General features: G+C 45.3%; 1 protein-coding gene across 10 annotated transcripts in view; it reads right to left on the reverse strand.

The window, feature by feature from the left end:
- Positions 1–17,487, reverse strand: part of Susd1 (sushi domain containing 1) — a 125,668-nt gene extending 108,181 nt beyond the window's left edge. For 8 of the 10 annotated variants that reach the window (XR_001784175.2, XR_003954993.1, XR_390338.4 and 5 more), the window contains exons 1-3: positions 15,824–17,487; positions 5,569–5,682; positions 1,613–1,768 (exon numbers count right to left, since the gene is read on the reverse strand). Coding sequence is in view for 7 of the 10 variants with exons in the window: in XM_006538146.4 (XP_006538209.1) it covers positions 1,613–1,768; positions 5,569–5,682; positions 15,824–15,941 (388 nt within the window). In the remaining 3 variants the exon portion in view is untranslated. The remainder of the gene's footprint in view (positions 1–1,612; positions 1,769–5,568; positions 5,683–15,823) is intronic. The other 2 variants (NM_001163288.2, XM_006538143.4) reach the window with 2 other exon arrangements.
- Positions 17,488–22,498: the final 5,011 nt, after the last annotated feature.

Here is a 22,498-nt window from a genome sequence, read left to right on the forward strand (position 1 = left end):
ATGCTAAGAATCATACCAACAAAGTTACTGTGGTGACCAAAGTCACATTAGTCACTTAGCTGAGTCCTGTGGTGGCAAGCCCCCTGCACAGCCCAGCTCAGACCTCCAATGAGGCACAGAAGCCCTGGAACTTAGTGGGTGTTTGTGCTTAGTTACAGAACATGTAGCTGGCACAGTCTCCAGAGAGTGCCAGCCTCTTTGTTCATTGTAAAAAGAGCCAGCAAGATGGCTCAGTGACTAAGGGTGCCTGCCTCTCAAGTGCAGGGACCTCAATTCAATGCCCATTGTTGTGTTTTATAGACCATGAGGGAGGGCCCTGGTGGGCCCTGCCAAGGTGTCCCCCTGAACAGTCAAACCATGCCGCAGGCCTAATATAAACGGGAGTTTATTTGGGAGGAGGGGAAGAGGTCCCAGGGAATGGGGTAGAGGCAGAGACAGGAGAGGAACAGAGGACAAAAAGGGAAAGGAGAGAAAGAGGAAAAGAGGCTGACTAGAGACACATGGGAAGTGGGGGAGAATAGGTGAAGAGAGGGAGGGAGAGGGGACAGGGGAAAGGAGGGGAATAGCAAGGAGGGAGGAGGGAGAGGGAGAGAGAAGCCAAACAATCCTTTTATAGTGAGCCAGGCTCATACCTGGCTGCTGCTAGGTAACTGTTGGGTGGAACCTAGAGGAAATGCTAACACCCAGGACCTGCAGTGAAAGAACAGAACTCCTGAAAGTGTTCTCTAACACCACACACACTGTGGCACACAGGCCCATTCCTGTCTCTCTCTCTCTCTCTCTCTCTCTCTCACTCACACACACACACACACACACACACACACACACACACACTCACTCACATACCAAATCCATACACAGCATGTAATCACACACAAACACACATACTCATGAAAACACATAACATTTTAAATGTTTAAACACATAAAACTAGAAAAACAATGCAATAAATTACCAGGTGTCCACCCTCCAATATCATAAACTATTCAATCACTATTCACATTTTGTCAATTAAAATATCTCAAAGAAATAAAAAAAATCACAAAATACTTCATAATAGTGCCCCACACAATTCAGCATGCATCTCTCAAAATAACAACATTCTATGGACCGCAATAACATTATCCCATCTAACAATACATCTTAGTTAGAGTTTCTATCGCTGGGATACAAACAACACGGGAAGGAAAAGGGTTGTTATTATTGTACAACTCTCAGGTCACACTCTGCAACTGAGAGAAGTCAGTGCAGGAACCTGGAGCAGAAGCCATGGAAGAATGCTGCTTACTGGCTTGTTCTTCATGGCTTGCTCAGCCTGCATTCTTAAAATATCCAGGACCGACTGTTCAGGGCTGGCCCCGCCCACTAATTAAGAAAATGCATGACAAATTTGCCTATATGCTAATCTTATGGAGGCATCCCCCACTCCGCCATTGAGGCTCCCTCTTCTCAAATGACTCTAACTTGTATCAAGTTGACAGAAGGCCGGCCAACTCATACTATTAGTATTAAATTCTCTAATATTGACAAACAGTACTCAGTCTGTGTCCAAGCACAAGGCTCTCGACCATGACCCCACACTCTACCCACCCACTGCAGCCCCCTTCGGTACCTGCACAGAAAGTGCCGTCATTGGGGATGAACGTCTCGTTGTTATTTGTGGCCCGGTAGCCCTCGTGGCAAATGCAGTAGAACCCTCCAGGCGTGTTGTGGCAGGATGTGTGGTTCCCACAGATCACAGTGGCTCCAAACTGGCACTCATCTTTGTCTGCAGATGGATGCATGGGAACAACTCACACAACGGCTTTCCATCCACACAACGTGTTCTTACCCAGAAGTTTCCCTCACTACTCTGTGACAACCGTTTCCTGATCTAACGGCTTCTCCAGCCTCTTTTCCCTCCACTATGTTTTCCAGGCTAAAAGGAGCTGGCTCATAATTATATACCCGCTGTATAAGAAACCGCAGGAGAAGCACAACCTTCCACTCTCAGAATCCATCTTACTTGATGACTGGCAGTAGGTTATTTTTGAATTTCTTTCATGTTTAAGAAAAAAAAATCAGGGTTGGAGCTGTAAGTCTGTAGGAAGCTGGTATGCCTAGTATCCACAAGGCTCTGCATTCAGTCCTATGAGAGTAATAACACTTTTAAAATAAAATATTGGTGGGTCAGCTGGGTGGCTCATAGAATAAAGGTGCTTGCCTGAGGTTTGGTAACATCAGTTCTATCCCTAGCATTTAAATGGAGAGGGCAAGAACCACCTCCCAAAATGTTTCCTCTGATCTCCAAGACCTCCAAGTGTGACACCCTGACTCACATGTGACTCACACACAGATAGAATGGAGTAAAAATAAAAATTTAAAATGTAGAGACCGGGACGGTGTCTCAGTGGGTAAGATGATTCCTCAATCCCCACAACCTATGTAATTCCAGACGTGATGGCATGCATCTGCAACCCGGTGCTCTTATGGAGAGATGGGAGATGGAGACAGAAGGGTCCCCAAAAGCTCAGTGGCCAGCATGCCTGGCATACACAGTTGCAAGCAACAAAGGACACCATCTTAAGCAAGGTGGAAGGTGAGGACCCATCACAAGAGGTTGTGCTCTGACCACCACATGCACACACCCACATGAATACACACAAGGACATGTAAGCTCGAGCACAGGCACACGTCACACATGCACACACATTAATTTGGTATACATTTTATAAGCCAGGGGAAATGAGCCTAGAATAATCTCATTTTCCAATTCAGCCATTCTGTTGGTCTTTTCTGTATTAGAGAATTAACGTTTCTATGATGTGCTGGCAAGCTTCATGCCAGTAAGTGAAGGTGCCTTTGGGAGCCCGGAGGCATCTGATCCCCTGCAACTAAAATCACCAGTGGTTTGAGCTATCAGATAAAGCTGCTGGGAACAAAACTCTGGTCCTCTGCAAGGGCGGCACATGCTCTTAGCCACTCAACCACCTTTCCTGACCCTAACATGAATTTTATATCCAATTATTTAACTGGAAAATTAGAATTGTCAGCCCCCAGGAAACACAACGGAATTAGCAGTGACGCCTCAGAGCAGAGTTCATACGGAGGCAGGAGATGCTCACATTGTCGGCGACCTGTGCGAACCACGGCGGCCACACATTCTAGTGTAGGACAGCTAAAACAGGGAAGGAAGGCTGAAGTCACAACGGAAGGTTAAAACGAAGTTAAAGCCTCCATCGCAGACTTCCGGCAGGGGCCAGAAAGCATTTTCTTTACATTTCATTTCTGCTTGTGAACCTTAAAAAACAGCCATAAAATATATCTATTGTGGGTCATGGTCATACATGCATCTAATGCCTGCATGCCTTTAATGCCAGCACTCAGGAGGCAGAGGCAAGCAGATCTTCATGACTTCAAGGCCAGCCTGGCCTACGTAGTGAGTTTCAGGTCAGCCAGGGCTATACAGAGAAACCCTATCTCAAAACAAAACAAAACAAAACAAAACCCCAAAACCTAACAACAATCATCACAATACCCCTACCAAACACACAACAGGCATATTTGGTGTCCTTTGGAGACATTTAATGTCTCCCTGAAGGTTTCATGTGGGATATTTAGGCTTAGATAAAGTTCTAGAATTAAGTCGTTTGGCATAATGCCATATTAAGGTGCCTTTGGCATATGTGTAACCTCACTAGTACCCTGCTTCGTGCACACAGCAGTCCCAGTACCAGAATAGGCAGTGCCCAGTGGGAACAATTACACAAATGTTGTGAAGCCCTCTCCTCTCCTAAGAGATGCATGTATTGCTTAGAAGGCAAAGAGCAATCGAGAGCACAGTTAGCATCCAGGAGAGGAGGAATTCCTTGGAGCAATGCTTCTCAGCCTTCCTAATGCTGCAACCATTTAACACAGCTCCTCATGTTGTGGTGACCCCCAACTCTAAAATTATTTTTGTTGCTACTTCATAACTGTAATTTTCTACTGTTAAGAATCTTAATGTAAATAGCTATGTTTTTCAATGGTCTTAGGTGACCCCTGTGAAAGAGTCAGTCAATTGCCAAAGGGGTCACAACCCACAGGCCGAGAACCATTGCCTTAGAGGAACATCTGTCCAGCTCCTCAATTCCAACTTTAGTTGCTAGCAAGAGACCAGGCCCAACAATGGGGACAGAATAGGAGAGACTCTGACTGCAGGGCAGCTACACTTCTAATAAGAACAGCCCTCTAGAGTGGGGCTGGTCAAAGCAAGTCCAGCATGTGGAGTGGACGATGGTTCACAAGGACAGCTTTTATTTGTGCAATGGAATGTGGCTCGCCCAACCTTTGGAATAAGCTCTTTGAATGCAGGATTGAATTGTTATTTTTCTTTAAGTACTGAAAGCGAGAAAATATGCACACAGGACAAAGGGCTAGGAAGACGGCTTAGCAGGTAAAAGCATTTGCTGCACACAAGCATGAGCACCTAAGTTCAAAGCCCCCACCAACAGCCATATAAAACCCCAGTCATGGCCAGGCCCTGTGGTGCACGCCTTTAAACCTCGAACTCAGGAGGCAGAGACAGGTGGGTCTCTGAGTTTGAGGACAAACTCTGAGTTTGAGTTCCAGGACAGCTAGGGCTATCTAGAAAAACCCTGTCTCAAGGAAAAAAGAAAAAAGAAAAAAGAAAAGAAAAAAAAGGAAAGGGAAGGGAAGGGAAGGGAAGGGAAGGGAAGGGAAGGGAAGGGAAGGGAAGGGAAGGGAAGGGAAAGGAGAAAAAAAACAAAGAAAAGAAAAAAGAGAGCAGAGCCAGGCATGGCCATGGAGAACCACTGTGGTTTCTTGGCTGACAGCCTGTCTCTGGGTTCGATGAGAGACCCTGTGTCCAGGTGACAGTGATAAAAAACATCCAACGTCTTCCTCTGGCCTCTACACATGCCCCTCCACCCACCCACATGTATATATAAGACACACGCAACACACATATACTCACACATGAAAGTCAACACAAAGGCATGATAACAAGGGTAGACACAGACACTGTCTATCCACAGCTACAAGGCAAAACTTTTACAACACATAGCAAGGAGGAAACGGAGAAGCCATTACTACATTTATTATAGTTAAATTGCTGTGACGCTCTCTCTAAATTGTGCTTGGATGTCAGTGTTATCTGATTGTTCCCGCATAGAAATCATGAGGCAAAATAAATAAATAATCTTAGCTGCATCTAGTCTAAACAACCTTCAAGTTATCTTAAAGTATTCCTTGAAGTCATCCCAAAGAAATTAAGAAATGTAATATTTGCTTTTGTTGTTAAGTTAAACTCAAGACATAAAACAGACTTCCAGTCTGCGTAGGTCAAGGAATTTCCAGAGAGTTCAGGTCAACGACATCTAATATGAGAGGGCCTTCCTTAGAAACACCAGAAAATAAGAATGTATCTAAACAATAAAACCTAAGATTTTGTTGTAATTGGCAAAAAACCCACTAAGAAAAACATGTGAACAAAATAACAATGTTTACCCTACACGGACACTGACTCTAAAACTGGAAAACCTTTGGTTTTTATTCGTATTTTCAGCGTAACCCACCATTGATACTTACCAACACACCGTGTCCTCCCGTTGCCCCAAAACCCATAGTTGCAAATGCAGATTCTCTTCCCTTCCTTTTGCTGGCATGTGGCATGTTCATGGCACGTGGCACAGACATCTACATCTGAGTCAGAGATCACACGTTGCAGGAACAGAAAGTTAAAGGCGAGAAGTCAACGTGCATGCATCGCAGAGAACCAAAACTTCAATTCCAAAATAAACCAGGTCAGGTTCAAATCTCATCCATACGATTTTCATTAATGACTCGCTGGCCACAAAATATAATGCAAATCCCTCTGTCAGTCAGCACTCTTCAGTGTTTGTCTCCTCACCAGCTCCTCCAGCTTCACATTCCCAAACTCTAACTGCATGGCACCATCCAGGCAAAGGGATGCTTTCCTAATAGCTTTCCTAAAGCTGCTATCATCCTCCTCGCCATGGTCACATGGAATGCAGACGCTCACTTCTCTACCAGCCTGGTACCCACTTTCATTTTCAAGCATTAGCCAGAATGTTTCATTCTCTCTGAACCCCCTACTCCCAAGGAAAGGTGGACGCGTCGTCGTCTAATCTCCCACAAAGCATCTACACTCCCGTAACAATCATGTTAATCTATGTTTAATCCAATTTTGAGACGACAAACGAACCAGGCAAGGATGAGGACTATGATGACATTTGTCCAGTATGTTTTTATAGCACTGTATAGATGCTCAACATATTTTTATGGACTGGAAAAAGAGGTCTAAAATGGGGACTGGAGAGCTGGCTCAGGGGTTAATAGCACTGGCTGCTTTTCTATGGGACCCAGGTTCGATTCCTACCACTCATATGGTGTTCACAACCATCTGTAACTCCAGTCTCGGGGGATCCAGGGCCCTCTTGTGTTCTCCATGAGAACCATATACACTGGGTGCACAGACATACACGCAGGCAAAACACCCATAAATGTGACTTGCTACAGCCCTAGAAGCAAATGCAGGAGAGAGGAACACATCTGACTACTCCTTTCCTTCCCTTTATGGAAAAAGTATGTGTAAGATGTCAGGGAGATAAGCACCGAGTCCTGGCAGGATGGCCAGACCCCATTACTTAGATAAACAACAGAAACTTTGAGACTAAACCTCTTGATACCTAAATTCACCAAAATGGTGATATGTAACCTAAGAACAAACAAGAATTTCTACTCAAGGCTATGTAGAATATTGAGTTTCATGCCCGTGTCTCTGTAATTTCAGGAGTAGCCTCGTAAAGAGAATGTTCCAGCATAGAATTTCATCCTAGCCTTGGCCTCATCTGCAGCCAGATAATACAGCCTTACCTTCAGGCTGCTCCAGGCATGAGACCAACAGAAACCGCGAGACTCCTAGATACTCTTAATCGTGTTTCCTGCTCTTGTTTTTTCATTTTACTAACAAAAGACAACATACTCAAGGCCAGCCTGGGCTACATGAGATCGTATCAAACAAATACCAAAAATAAAATCAAAGATAACAGAAACAAATATATATCACTAATGACTACTGATACCAGATTACCATGGGATATCTATAAATATCTCATGACCACAAAAAATGCAAAAAAAAATTAATTAAAAATTTTAGAGGTGTATTATCTGACCATCATGTAATAATGGAATAAAACTTAAAGTGAAACCTATATGTAGTTTCCTCAAAATAAACCCTCTTATGCAATACTCTCACAAAGCATTCTTAGACAAAGATACCGAATGGCTGTTTGATGATAGGTATAAAACCTGATTGCAGAAATTTTGAGTTTGTTATGTTTTTGTATGTTTTAAAAAGTAATTTAAAAAAAAAACAATCAGGCAATCACAAAAGAGACCTGGACTTTCAATGAAAGAAATTTGGAAGCAAGAAAAAAGATAGACTTTTAAAAATTCAAAAAGATTATTTTTTAAAAGTGTAAGAAAGATTTCTGGGTAAACACTGAGGGTTTCAAATACTTCCAATCCCCTTACACCTCAAAAAAATAGAATAAAAGGAAGAATTAGAAAGATATAAATCTTTTTTTATTGGAGGGGATGCATGTGGATGTGTGTGGATGCACATGTGCGCACACGTGCATGTGTGTGTGTATGTGTGTGTGTACTCCTATATGTAAACGTTAGCAGACAACCTCAGTATTATTCCTCAGGTCTTGTCTGCATGTTTTGTTTTGTTTTTTGGCACAGCATCTCTCAGTGCCCTGAATCTCAACAAGTAGGCTGGCTGGCCAGTGAGCCCCAGGCATCCTCTTTCTAAAGCTCCTAGAAGTATAAATCTTAAAATAGACGATGACAACAGACAAAGGCTGTTTGCAATATTTCAAATGGAGAAGAGGCCAATACATAGCAATTGCTTTGCAGAGAGAAAGAAACAAAGGGTCCCTGGGTAGCTGGAGAGACAGGCGTAGAAACGGGTATGTGACGCACAAGGACCCGCTTGCGCAGGCACAATTCTTGTTTTGCCTTTCTGATGTTGCTTGGGATGGAAACCAGGCCTACTGAAAGCTAACCACATGCTACACTACTGAGCCCCACCTCCAGACTTGGAGTGAACATTTCTATAAAGAGTAATGGCCTAAACCTCATGGATGCTCATGTATATTGCAGTTTGCTTTAAAAAAAAAAGTCAGAAAGACTCCAGATCAGAGAGCTAACAGGCAACCTGCAGACCAGAAGAAAGTATCCAAATACATTCAACCATTTTAATAGGTTAACACTTTAACAAACAGCAATGGAAAACAAGGCCAGCTCCTTTGGCTGTTTCTGATGCCACGATTGTAAGACGTGCTTCCTTCAGACCTTGCTATATTGATACTATGTTACCCATACAATGTGAAAGGAAATGTAAAGAGAGAAAAATCAAGGGCCGGAGAACTGGATCTGCGATTAAAGACACTTTCTGCTCTTGGGCAGGACCAGAGTTTGGTTTCGAGCACCCATATCCGGCAGCTCAGTTGGTAGAACACTTGCCTAGCATATATGAAGCCCTGTGCTTGATCTTCAGGTACTTCAGGAGGGCCCAGCACTCCGGTGGGGGAGGCATGAGGATCTGGAGTTTAAGGACATTGAGTTCAAAACCTGTCTGTGCTACAGGAAACCATGTATCAAAAGAGAAGGAGGAAGAGGAGCAGGGAGGAAAAGAATAAGAGGAGGAAGAGGAAATGAGAAATATAAATGCTGAGTGTATTCTAAAGCATTATTAAATTAAGAGATAGACCACACTGTGAGACCCCTACTTAGAGTGTTTCTCCCTGGAAGGTAAAGCCCCTGGTCGTCCCCCAAGCTTGTTTTCCCTGATCTTTAAAAATACAGCTAGAAAGAAGCTCTTTGTTCTCTATAGCCAGCAAAAAGCCTTTTTGTTTCTATACTGTACAACCAGAGATGCCTGCCTTCCTGTGCCGAGGACACAGAGATAAAAATTCAGAAAGAACTCACTCCCCACTCCTGCCTTGTAAATTTCACCAAGGACACCTGGAAGAGAAGAACTCTTCCTAACTCCTCCCAACTCTCCTCCCAACTCCTCCCAACTCCTCAGCTAGCTGTTAAAAGCCCCCTACTGTCACAGCTCTCAGGGTAGAACTCCCCTGCCCTGCATGGCAGAGGGACTTCGTCCTCAGCTAGCCCTTGCAGTTTGCATCAGGGGTGTTGGCCAGCTCATCCCGGGACTTGAGCGGAGGTCCAGCATCGGGGGTGGGGGGCCTTACAACACAAATATGTCCATGTCCATATATTTTATTATTTCTAGAACAGCTGTGGTTATGAACTGGGGTGTAGAGTTCACTCGCCATTTGTTAGCTGGGTTAGCCTTGATAATCTCTATGCATCTGTTTCCCATAAGTCTGTAAAATTAAGATGATATTAAACCCATTTCCTGGTTTCTGCGATGATTACAGAGTAAATGAGTTCGACACTGGAACAATCTCTCAACTTCTATTTACAGGAACCAGCCGAATGGTTAGTGGGTGGACAAGCGATTATACTAATGGGAGGAACAGTGGATGACTGCTTGATGCAGAAACCCAAACCAAGACCTTTGTGTGGACAGATGCCTGCCTCGCCAGGGACTGGTGGATTGTGCAAACCATAATATCTAAATTATGTATACAAATCTCTATGAATTTATTCCCTGGCTTCCCCATACCTCCCTCTCTTCTGAGCACAGCCTGACTGGGAAGCTGAAACTCATCTTCAGTGCCTTCTCAGACCTCTTGGTTTTTTTCCTGCCCTCCTGTTCACATCATCCAAGAAATCTATACCCTGGCCTCAGGAACCCACTCTTGCTCTTTAATACAACAGCTGTCTTAGTTTGCATGTCTGTTGCTATGATAACATATCATGACCAAAATCAACTCGGAAACGCTTTATTATATCATCATCCAGGGAAGCCAGGAAAGGAACAAAAAGCAGGAACTGAGCTGGAAGCCATGGAGGAATTCTGCTTACTAGCTTGCTCCTTCTATTTTCTCATGCCATTCAGGATAACCCATCCAGGCATGGCAATGCCCACAGTGGTTGGGGCCCTTCCACATCAATCACTACTCAAGAAAAGGTCAGTCTTAGGGAAGCATTTTCTCAAGATTCCCTCTTCCCAGATATGTCTCAATTTGTGTCAAGTTGACAAAAACCAACAGCCCAGCAGCTCCTTTAACACGCCTGAGAGAGCCTGCCTGGAAGATGGAGAGACCTGTTCCCATCAAGGATGCAAAGGGGTTTGTTGAAGCCCCTTAAACCTAACAGCTGTCCTCACCTAACTCCAGCCACGCCAGGACAACCAGACAAACCGACAAACTCACTGCACACCTTCCTTGCGATTCCCTTCCCCACACTTATGGAGATGTGGAAATATATTAAATAACCAAGTGGGGTACCCAGCAGAGTCCAAAACTTAGAGAGAGAAAAATATCTAAAAGCAAGTCTTGAGTACTACACCAAACTGCACTGTTTATAAAAAAAAAACTACATCAAACTCCAGAGATAGAACCCAGAAACCCAAGAAATATCATATTTTCTCCTCTCTCTCTCTCTCATCCATGACAGAAAAACAAGAAAGAAAGAAAGAAAGAAAGAAAGAAAGAAAGAAAGAAAGAAAGAAAGAAAGAAAGAAAGAAAGAGAGGGGGGGAGAGAGGGGGGAAGAGAGAGAGAGAGAGAGAGAGAGAGAGAGAGAGAGAAAGAAAGAAAGAAAGAAAGAAAGAAAGAAAGAAAGAAAGAAAGAAAGAAAGAAGAGAAGAGGGAATCCTCTCCTTTAGTCCAGTGCACTACCATGATCGTCATCCTAGCAGTAGCCTCCACTTTCCATGTATTCAAGAGAGAAGATTTTTTCCCCCAAGTCAAGTGGTCATTACAGGCAATCAATAACAAGCCTATACCCATAGCTAACTCTGGCCATTCAGAACCCTATGTCTTTTCTTGTGTAAAATGTTTCCAGGAGTCTTGGCTTCTTTTGGCTCTCTCTCATTCATTTTCTTATCTGACCAAGATCAATCCACAGTGGCCCCCACACCTGTCCTCCAGACCAAAACTAAATCCACATTAAGTATACCCAGTGTCCCAATCCCAACTCTAAGTCTAAAGCTAAGCAGCCATTAATTTGGGGCTCACACCAAAGGTCACACCCATCGGTCACCTACTTCAGCCATTCTGTTCTTCTCTCACACTGCCTGCCTCACACCCGACACCTTCTTCAGCAGGCTGTGAACTTTTGAATTTTTTTTTTTTTTATTCTTGGTGGTGTTAGGGATGGAACCTAGGGCCTCTCAAATGGTAGGCAAGCACACAACCACACTGAGGTACACCCCAGACCTGTGCACTATTTTGTAAATCCAACAGACAGCTTGTTAGCTAGAGTGGTAGACACCAGGAAGCTCATCTTAGATTTGACCAGAAGAAAGTGGAAGCGCACAGGGTCAAGTTTACTGGTGTGTGTGTGTGTGTGTGTGTGTGTGTGTGTGTGTGTGTAAGGCAAGGCACAGCGGAAGTCCTTCATTAAATCTCCTCTCACTCCTGGTCCTGAGCATCCTTCCATCACTCTAAAATCACTCTCCCCATCTCTTTCCTCATGTCCACCAGGCTGCCTGCTCTCACTCATGAAGACCGTGGGAACCACACCGAGAGGGAAACACAGCAGAGGCTCTTCACACAGTGGGCTTTCCCCAGCTCTACCCATCCTTCTTCCACCATGATTCCCTGGTTCTGTCCTTCTCCTGGCCTTCCTGAACCCAGTCAGGCCTGAGCCAACAAGTCCCACGGAGCTCCCAGCCTCAGAGGAAAGCCACAGAAAGGCTGAGAACAGGACTGACTGGTTTGGTCTTTCCACACCCATTACCAACCAATCCTGAATCCTGGGCCAGGCGCCCCACCCACCCACCAACACCCTCCTGCCTCTCAGTTTAAACTCCCCACTTCCCTCAAGCCCAAGCTTCAGCTCACTTCTCCCAAACATCTTCCAGCCATTAAGTGCACCTCAGCACAGGCTAGTGAGGGAATCCACAGGGGTGACAGAGAGGACAGCAATGCAGCACACACAATCTAGCACTTGGCAGGAGAACTAGGAGTAAGAATCCAACTGGGGCTACACTGAAAAATTGTCTCAGGAAAAAAGTACACACATGCACACCACATACATACATACACATATACATACATACACACACATACCACATGCATATACATATCACATACATACCACACATGTACACAAATACACAACACATACAAACACACACGTACCACATGCATACACATACACACACATACACCTCACATGCATACACAGACACATAAGACATACATATACACACATACACAAATAACACACACACACACAGAAACACAAACACATACACACAACCAGACCAACTAGAGAAAGGCAAGCAAGGCCCTAAACTGTCACACAAGACATCTAGTAAACAGCCACCAGCTTCCCACCTCCGAAACCAGCTTTGGAGTCCCCTCACCCCAAATTCAGGTGATGATGGCTTACTCCTTTGCTTATTCCTATTTGGGTGGCCCCTGTTTATTCCCGTGTCACATTCGTAATAACAAAGTCACAACACGCACAAGCGGGTAATGGAGACGAAACATGGCATCAAAGAGAAGTGGACGGTGCCCAGTGGACTCCACTAAGTGAGAGCTGCCATCCTGGTTCTGAAATCTGACCAGGAGGAGGAGGAAGAGGAGGAGGAGGAGGAAGAGGAGGAGGAGGAGACAACAGTTTCCTGGTCTTCCTTCCTGGGATTAGTTTCTCCCACCTGAGGCCCAGCTTTACAAGGACCCAATTAAATATCATGCCCATTCTTGTATTTCCACCTCTCCCTGCTGAATAATGCCTGCTGGTCTAACGTGTGAGTAGACAGGACTTACTCCTCCCCAAATCCTTCTCTGACCTGACCAGCCCAACTGAAGAGCACCCTGCTTTTCCTTCTAACTTATCAGAGCAATCCTGTGTTGTCAGTCAAAGTCACTGACTTTTTCTCAGCATGCTGTGAGCTCCAATTCTGGTTTCCTCAGCACCACACTAGTCCAGGAATGTTAGCCTTCTCTCTTCCTTGCACCTATCGTCTAAACTACTCTGCTCCATGAACCCATCCTTGAACTGAACATGGTACAATATGCCTATAATTCTCAGCACCTAAGGCTGGGGCAGGAGGATCATTTCATCCCCACATTTTCTACCTTTGAGAAAGCAGGGTTTGTTTTTTTTTTTTTTTTTTTTTTTTTTTTTTTTTTTTTTTTGTAGAACTGGATTCTAAGTTTGTAGGAAACTGTCTACCTAAGGAGAGTCATTCAACAAGGCAGCCCTAACTTCATTTCCCCCAAAACATCTCACACTTTCCAGGTGGCCAGGAGGTGTGGCTCAGTGGTAAAGTGTATGCTTAGATGCAAGGTCCTGAGTTCAATCCACAGCATCTAAAACATCTAAGAAATAAAGTGTAGACAGAGTGACTTCTGGTTATATTCAGCCATCTTAGACCAATAATTCAATGAACTGTACTTGATACTTTGCTAGGCTAGAGTTTTTACACAGATCCTAAAACCGTTTTCAATTATCTATAGGTTTTTATTCACACTGTTATGGGAGACTGTGCTTGCTACTTTTATGTCTACTTGACACAATAAGTTAGAGTCATTTTGGAAAAGGGAACTTCAAGTGAGAAAAACGTTTCCATAGATTGGCCTGTGGCGAGCTTGTGGTGCATCTTCCTGATTGAAGATCGCTGTAGGAGGATCCAGCTCACTGGAGGGTGCTTACCCCTGGGCTGGTACTCTTGGGTGTTGCAAGAAAGCAGGCTGAGCAAGCCATGGAGATTGAGTCAGTAAGCAGCACTCCTCCATTGCTTCTGCTTCAATTCCTGCCTCCATGGTCCTGCCTTGAGTGTTTGCCTTGACTTCTTTCTCTAAAGGACTGTGATCTGAGAATTGTAAGCTAAAATAAACTCTTTCCTCCCCAAATTGTTTCTGGCTGTGCTGTTTTATCACAGTAGAAACCCTAAGACAGAGACCCAAGGGGGAAGGAAGAAAGCCTACTGAAGTACCAGATGTCAGAGGTGGAGGGGAGCCATTCTAGAAAGCTGAGACATCAAATACCCAAAGTAATGGTAAAATTCACTAGGCAACCAATAATCCCTACACTGGGGAGGCAGAGGCAGGGAGATATCTGAGTTCAAGGTCAGCCTGGTCTACAAAGAAAGCCAGAGCTACACAGAGAAACCTTGTCTCAGGAAAAAACCCAAACAACAACAAAGTAGCAGGATAAGAGAATTTGGGAGGGCAGGAATCTGCTCCACTAAGCCCACTCATCTCGTTTCTTTTCCACTTCTAGAGCCTGTTTGGTTTTGCAAATGTTTGTTTTTGAGACAACCCACTCTATGGTCCAGACTAATCCCAAACTCATGGTGCCTCCCTCCTCCGTGTCCCAAATTCTAGGATTAAGCATGAACCACCACCACTCTGGAGCTCAGTGCTTGGCTTTATTAAGGAGATGCCAGAGAGAGACTGGGTGTCCTTGTATGTATGTACTGTTTGCCATCACTCCCTCAGTGTCCTACAATGGCTCCTGGTGGCTTCTCACCAGGAAGGAACAGTTAAACCCAAACACCATGCTCTCTCTGCCAGTCAAGATGAGACTGACTCCCTCTTGCCAAATCCAGTCTGTTTTCTCATCTCTAGCCCCTTCTGTATTCTGCGTCCTGCTTTCCCACGCTATCCCCAGTCTGAAATCCATCCATTACTCTGTTGGGCTTTTCGTTTTGTTTGTTTGATCACAGTGTTTCACACTGTAGATTAAACTACTCTGGAACTCACTATGTAGCTCAGACTGGCCTGGAACTCACGGCAGGCAATCTTTCTACCTATCTCACACATTGGATTCCTTTTTACACACATTTCTAAAGACCTCTTACTATGGAATGGGGCACCCCTCCCCTTTTCCGAAATCCAAGGAACCGCTCAGCTTGTCTCATGCATAATGGCTGCCCAGTAAAACACAGTTGTCCTCTCCTCTGACCAGTACACCTTCTCAGAGCACTTGACACGTTCTGCTATTATGTGGGCAGACTTCGCCTCATTTTCCTGTTTGAATCCTCCGTGTCAGGTAAATCCCACCACGCTCACTGGTCCCAATTTGTCTAAAACACAGACTATTTGCCTGCCTCTCTCCTTGGGACTATGAACCACTAGAACGCCAACATTGCACGGTTACATCTGACCCAGGGAAGATATTAAAGGACTTTCTACGGATGGATGGATGGATGGATGGATGGATGGATGGATGGATGGATGGATGGATACACAAATGCATGGATAAACAGACTAAATAAACGAATGGATGAATGAACTAAAGGATAAACTCTTCCTATAAACTTCCTTATTCTTCTTTACATTCTTAACATTTAGTTCTTCGTGGAAGTGAAAAATAAGGAAAGGGACAGGTGGTGGTGGGAGAGCCACTACAGGTCAGGAATTTGTCCTGCAAAAGCCAGGGAGACTGGAAGCTGTAGAACCAGCGGCTCGCCCTCCCACATCCTCCACGCGGCGCACCGGTCCCCCAAACCCCCACCCGAGTCCAGTCCCCACCCCACCCCCACCCACTCCGGGAGACGCGAGTTGGAGCAGGGCCGCCTCCACTACACACCCCACAGTCCCCGGGGCGGGCAGTCTGGCGTGCTTCTCGCCGCTCCGCCTCCATGATCCTTCCACGCCCCGACTCTGCGCCTCCAGATCCGGAGCGCGAAGCGTCCTGCGCGCCGAGTACCCTGCACTCACCTTCCGTGCCAGGCTCTCCGCTGACGCCGCGGGCTAGGCTGAGCAGCAGCACGAGCCGCAGCAGCCGCTGCAACCCGCATCCTGGAGAGCGGCGCGTGCCCCGGGGACCCCGGCCCATGCCGCTGGCTCCCTCCCGGCGCCCGCCACTCCCCGGAGGCCCCTGTGCAAGGAGATAAGGCCAGAGGCGCGAGGAAGGGGCGGCGCAGAGGCTTCCGGCGCCGGGTTGCGCCGGTCCCGGCGGGGAGCAGGGTCCCAGGTCCCCGGATCTAGGTGCGCCTGGTGCACCGGCTGCGCGCGAGCTGAGCCACGGGGAGAAAGCGGACTGTGCTAGGGGGGAAACATCGCAGTGCAAGTGTGACTTGTGGAGACCAGAGAAGTGCAGTAGCCACAGGAAAGGGTCTCTGACTGGACGGGTCAGAGAGTTGGGAGGTGGTGGCCGCCCGCGCGGAGGGAAAGAAAGGAGAGGAAACTAGTCATGGGCCAGTTCACCCGGGGTGCACATGCTGGAACAGGTGACAAAACAAAAGTTCCAGCTACTTGCTGGACGACGCCCTCCTTGGCACGTTAGGAATCGAACGGGGAGAGACACGTGGTGAGAAAGACATGGAAGACAGGACAACCGTGTATTCTAGAAACCGAGGGACCGTTTTAAGGTGGGGACAAAAGGTTAGAGAAATATATGGCAGAGTTAAAGAACTCTGCTCTGAGAGTAGGGTCAGCATCAGGGCGTGAGGGGATCCGGGAAGGGGCAGGTGATCCTCTGAATTTTGGAGAGAATCAGAAATGGAGTGTTCAGGGACAGAGTCCACCACGTCTTAAGATTAGTGCAATATTAGAGAAAGGACAATATTAGATCAAGGAGAAACTGTGAATGTCGCTTAGATCTATGCTTTGGGTGGACTGTGGTGGGAGACTGGGGAGCAGAGGGTTAACGTGAGTTAGGAATTGGGGTTGAGGGAGGCTGAGGAAGGAAGATCAGTTTTGTCTGTGGGGCCCGCCCAAGTGCAGGGGGCACTCCCCACTTCAGCAGGTACCCTCATTTGCTTTCTCACCGGTGAACTAGCCCTACCTCTAAGGCAGGCAAATACACCCATATAAGGGCTGAACTTGGGCTGCCTTAGGAAGAAACCGTTAAAATAAACTTCCTAGTCTCTTGTAACAAGTTTTCTTGAAGATTATTTCTGTCCAACAAAGAAAGAAGCCTGCTTTGGGAAGTAGTAGAGCACCATGAAAGTGTGAACATGTCTCTAGGTGTTTGGGCAAAACCAGTCTCCAGGAACCCTCACAGGTCATTGCACAAATCCACTGTTCAAGACATTTTTAAAACAACCTTTATCTCTACTTCTCATGCCCTTCTGCAAAATAAATATGTATATATACTTTAAAAAAAAACATGATGCATGAAAAAACAACTATCCAAGACTTGGACATGGGAAGGAAAATTACTGGGTGTCTCTTTCAGCATGCATGGGAGTAAATGCTATCTAACCCACTTTCCGTGGATTATTCAATTCAAAAGTGTACTTTTATGAATGTCCTACTGACTAGGTTTGTTTGTGGCTTTATAAGAGTATACGTTAACTTAAATAACCCCGATGACAATATTATCAATCAGAGCTGTCTGTCTGTCTGTCTGTCTGGGGTCCTTTACCTGAATAGAAAGAAATCCTGAGACCACAATGGCAGTGCATGCCTTTAAGCCCAGCAGTCAGGAGGCAGAAGCAGAAGGATGTGAGTTCCAAGCACCTTGATCTACACTACAAGTTCCAGGATAGCCAGAACTACGTAGGGAGAGCCTGTCTCAAAATAACAAACAAAAAACTCTGAGACAAGCAGAGAGGCTTTTCTGGCTTTGGTGCCCTCTAGGTCATAGGTCTAGAGAGCCTGTGGGCTGGACTAAGGGACGGTGATAACTAGGGGCCTATTGCTTCATGCTTTACAAGCCAGAGACATGACTAGGCATTCAGGCTGGAGGCTTGTTCCTCTGGACTTTAACCACCAGCAAACCCCAGCATTTTGCAACTGTTGCAACCCTCTTCTTCCAACAGCAGTATGAGGGAGCAGTAGGCAGTTCCTACTGGGACTGCAACTCCTGAAAGGGCTCTGGGTTTTTGGACCATCAGCTCCTTATAGGAGCCATTACAGCCCTGCAGCCCAGTGGCCAGAGACTTTGACAGCTCCTTGGAACTCTTCTGGTGGCTTAGACACACAGACTTTTTTTTTTTCTTCAGCTATTCACAGTACTCTGTCTCCATGGCCTTTCTCCCTATCCTGCGCTGTCATGCTCTGGAATGTTTTAGCTGCTGCACCATCTTCTTGGCATTGCTGCCTTCCACTGTGTCCAGCAACCATCTCTTCTTTGTGTTGCCAGCTCACCCAGGGCCACTAAATATAAAGATCAAAAGTAACCAGGAGTTGAGGGTGTAGCATGCTTATCTACCATGCATGAAGCCCTGGGCATAAAATTGAGGTTGTGCAAGCTGTGATCCCAGCACTCTGGAGGTAGAGGCAGGAGGATCAGGAGTTCAAACTACAATACAAGCTGAAGGCCAGCCTGGGCTATTTGAATGTCTCAGATATTTAAAAGAGGAGTCAGGGTGGGGCTAGGGAGATAGTTCAGTGAGTAGGAACACTTGCTCTGCAATATGAAGTAGAATCTCCAGGAGCAATTAAAAGAGGCAGGCATCGCTATACATGGTGCTAACCCAGCACTGAGAGGCAGAAAGAGGCAAATTTGAGGCACTCACTGGACAAACAGCCTAAACCAAACAGTAGGTTTCATGTTCACTAAGAGAAACTCTCTCAAAGCAATAATGTGGAAAGTGGCTGAAGGTTTCCTCTGGCCTCTACATGTGACCTCCGGCACTGGTATCCGCACATTGAGTCACAACATGAAAGATTATTTCATCAGTATTGTTTCAAGAATCAAAAGAGAACAGTGAACCACTTTTAAATTAGGAGCAGAAAAAATGGCTGCTGTGAAAATATTTGGCTTAAGAAAAATATCGGGGGCACGGTCAGGTATAGGGAGAGTAGGGAGAAAGGGCCAGGAGAGTGAACAAAAATTGGTAGAGTGGGGAGTGGGGGATCTCTAGGACACAACAGAGAGCTAAAGTGGGGAAGCCTCCAGGGAGTCTATGAGGGGGACTTTAGCTGAGACACCTAGCAGTGGGGCATATGGAGCCTGAAGAGGCCACCTCCTGTAGCCAATCCAGCTGTCTCTGCACCTCACTTCCTTTTTCTGTACCCCACTTCCTTTTTCTACAGTCACATGCATTTTCTGTTCCTCCCTTTCCTTTTCCTGTTTATTAATACTATCAATCCCGGAACCTCTTCTGGTTCAAGGGCTGCCCAAGTCACTGGTTCAATGTAACTGTTCAATTTAATCCCCTCCCCCTTGTTTTCCTTCTGACTGTGTATGTGGAAAAACACCCACCCATATGGACACATATGTTCTGTGTTGAATTAGAGAGTACAAATGGAAGTAGCAGTTTGGGGTTCTTGCTTTCCTCTCAAACGCTCACACTTAAGTATGCAACAGTGCTTTTAAACAGGAAAACAAGCCACCAATGAAACAGCTAGTTCTACGGAATGCATTAGACTAGCTTTGCCACACAAGACCTCCACAAAGGGCTGGGGTGAGGAAAATAAAATAATGACCCTTATAAAAAAAAACTGCATACACACAAGTTATTGTGTGTATATATGAATGCAATGTGCAGTCTTCATCATGTATTACATTTTAACTCAGAATCATTGTATAAGAACCACTGTAGAAAATGGAAAATACACTTCTTACCAATGCAAAATGATTTATCTTGTTGCTATCTACAATGTTCGCTGCAGTCAGTGACTTCCCTAGCCACACAAATGCCAGTTTCCTGGCTTAAAAAGAATAATTGTTGCACCACTAAAATATCATTTTTTTTTTCATTTTAGGAAAGATCTTGTTTAGAATGGCATGGGACACCAATCTCCACTTTATTTCAAACTAAAAAAAAAAAAAAACTTTTCTATTTTAATTTACTTACCAGAAGACATCCATGTAGTTAAATGAAGGACTTCAAAGGTTAGGAAGCTGGCTTAGTTGGCAAAATGCTGGCCGCACAAGCCTTATGAATTTAGATCTCCAGTACACTTGCCAAAAGCCAGGCCGAGAAGCATATACCTGTAACCCAAAGCTGGGTGTCAGAAGCAGGGGGAACCTGAAGGTTCACTGCAAGCTCTAAGCTCAATGAGAGACTCAGTCAACAAACAAAACAAAACAAATAAAACAAACAAACAAAAAACTAAGTCCCATGGAGAGTGCTAGAAGAAGACACCTAAAATTGACCTTTGGCCCGCACATGCCCATACACAAGCAAGCATATCTGCACATGCATGTGCACGCCATGAACACACACGATGCATACACAGTACTTAAAGCCTACCTATTCGAAGTGGATCCTAAAGGACCCAGAACGGATATGCATGCTCAAGAGAGCCTTCCAAAGACACCAGAGAGAAATTATTCAACCCTTGTAGGTGTAAGAAAGGAATCCCTGGTAATTCTAGAGTTGCGAGTCATCACAGGTTACAAAACATTAAAGTCCATTTTAATGCACATTAAATGCAACTAAGACATTTAGTGACAATGAAGATATGTGTAGACCTGTGTCTCTAGCAGCATTATTCATGATGACCAGAAAGGCAGAAGCAAACGTAGGTCCATTAGAACTGAGTGGGTAAGAATGTGTGGTTCATATGTACCATGGAATAGTTATCAGCCTTTAAAAAGGGAGGGAAAAAACATCTGAAATAGGCCACATACTTAAAGATGTTATAAGCATGTCAGTCACAAGAGACACTGCTGTATGTGAGTCCACTCAATAAGTCATGTAAACATAGAGACAGCATAGAGTCCTGTTTGACAAGGGGCCCGGGGAATAAGGAATTGGTGCCCATGGGCACCAGGTTGGAGGTTTGTGTAGAGATCACTGATGGGTGACGGGGATTGCTATAGTGCAGTGTGCTGAAGACTGGCGGTGAACTAACTGTGCATTTACCGGTGATCCAGAGAATGAAGAGATGGCAAGGCGGTTAAGGTGCTTGCTGCAGAGGAACGAAGACTACAGCTTGTCTGCCCAGAATCCACAGAACTGCCAGGAGAGTACGATGGCCCCAAAGTGATTCTAACTTCTAAATTCAGGGACACAAAATCCCCAGATCAAGCTGGCTAGTGAGATGAGTCGTACCCAGGAGCTTCGATGAGAGACCCTGCTTCAGTGAATAAGGTAGCAGAGTGATGGCGGATGGTTCCTGACATAACTTGGGGCTCCCTCCACACGCATGTGCACACATGTACATGTGCACCCATGCATGTGCAAAATGTGCATCTGTATACACACAAACACACACACACACACCAATGCTCATGAAATAAAGTCAAATAAGTTAAAAAAGAATCAATAGAAAACCTAACTTTGTGGTATCAGACAGGCACAAGTATATAGGACTTTACAAATCAATTCTAGATTCTGAAAAACTAATGTGATATTAAATTTACAGGAAGGGTCTTTTGAAAACCTCCATCTTAATCCCTGATGGAATTCCTGGAGAATACTGAGTTTGATACCAAGAGTATGACAAGGCAGAGAAATAGAGGGGTTCCATTTGGAGCACTAGTCCTTCCTCTAGGGCTGTCATTCAAAGCATCTGCTGCCATGGTTGAGTCTGGGGTTTGAATGGTGGCTGCTATCTGGGGAAAAGGCAGAAGGGAAGAGTGCAAGGAGACAGATATCAAACATCCTGGGAACTTTCTTGGAAAAATCCACTGAACAATAACTGTGTTCCTCACGAGAAAGAATGTTCTGCTTTTCCAGAAGGTCACGAGCAGGCTTCCAACCACATCGGCAAACACACAATGAGAGGAGACAGGTGGCCCCTCCCACAATTTTTTTTCAATTTAGCAGATTGGTTTTGTCTTCATTTTTATTCATCTGCAGTTCAGAGGACCCCAGACATGCTAGGCCAGCGCTTTACCACTGAGCCATCTCCAGCATGAGACTCCAGCTCACAATGGGGCTTTGATCCTCTGGGGAAATGGCCCAGGTGCCACCTCCAAGTAACGAACCCAGGCTTCCCCTTTTTGAAAGCTCAGTGACTCTGACACTGCTGCCTTCTGAGGCACAGGAGGCTCCATCAGCCTCTTTACACATGCCCCTCCTTGCCCACACACACCCAAACCAAGCATCCTATCTGGAATGAGTTTGTGGGATTGAGCAGCAAACGCAGTCTTAGCTGCAGTGTGTGGTTGTGCTAGAACCAACTAACTTATAGCCCACACCATCTCCGACACTATTCCATTGTTATTGACACAGTTCTACATGCTGGCTAAATTATAAATGCAAGAGGTTTATTTGGGCTCATAGTTCTGGTCCAAAGTTGAAGGCTAGCATCTAGTTAGTGGTGACCTTTTCATTAGCAGAGTACTAAGTTATTACAGGAACATTATTACATAGTAAGAAACAGGAGGGCGCGTGTGGTATGTGGTGTGCATGTGTGGTGTTTGGCATGCATGTGTGTGAAAGTGTGAATGTCTATGTGTGCCTTCTGCTCATTCTCCTTCTTAGAAAGCCAACAGAGCTTACCCATCTCACAGATACCCCACCCCTACACACCAGAGTCTAGGAAACC

The sequence above is a fragment of the Mus musculus genome, chromosome 4, assembly GCF_000001635.26.
Source record: "Mus musculus strain C57BL/6J chromosome 4, GRCm38.p6 C57BL/6J".
Classification (NCBI taxonomy): Eukaryota; Metazoa; Chordata; class Mammalia; order Rodentia; family Muridae; genus Mus; species Mus musculus.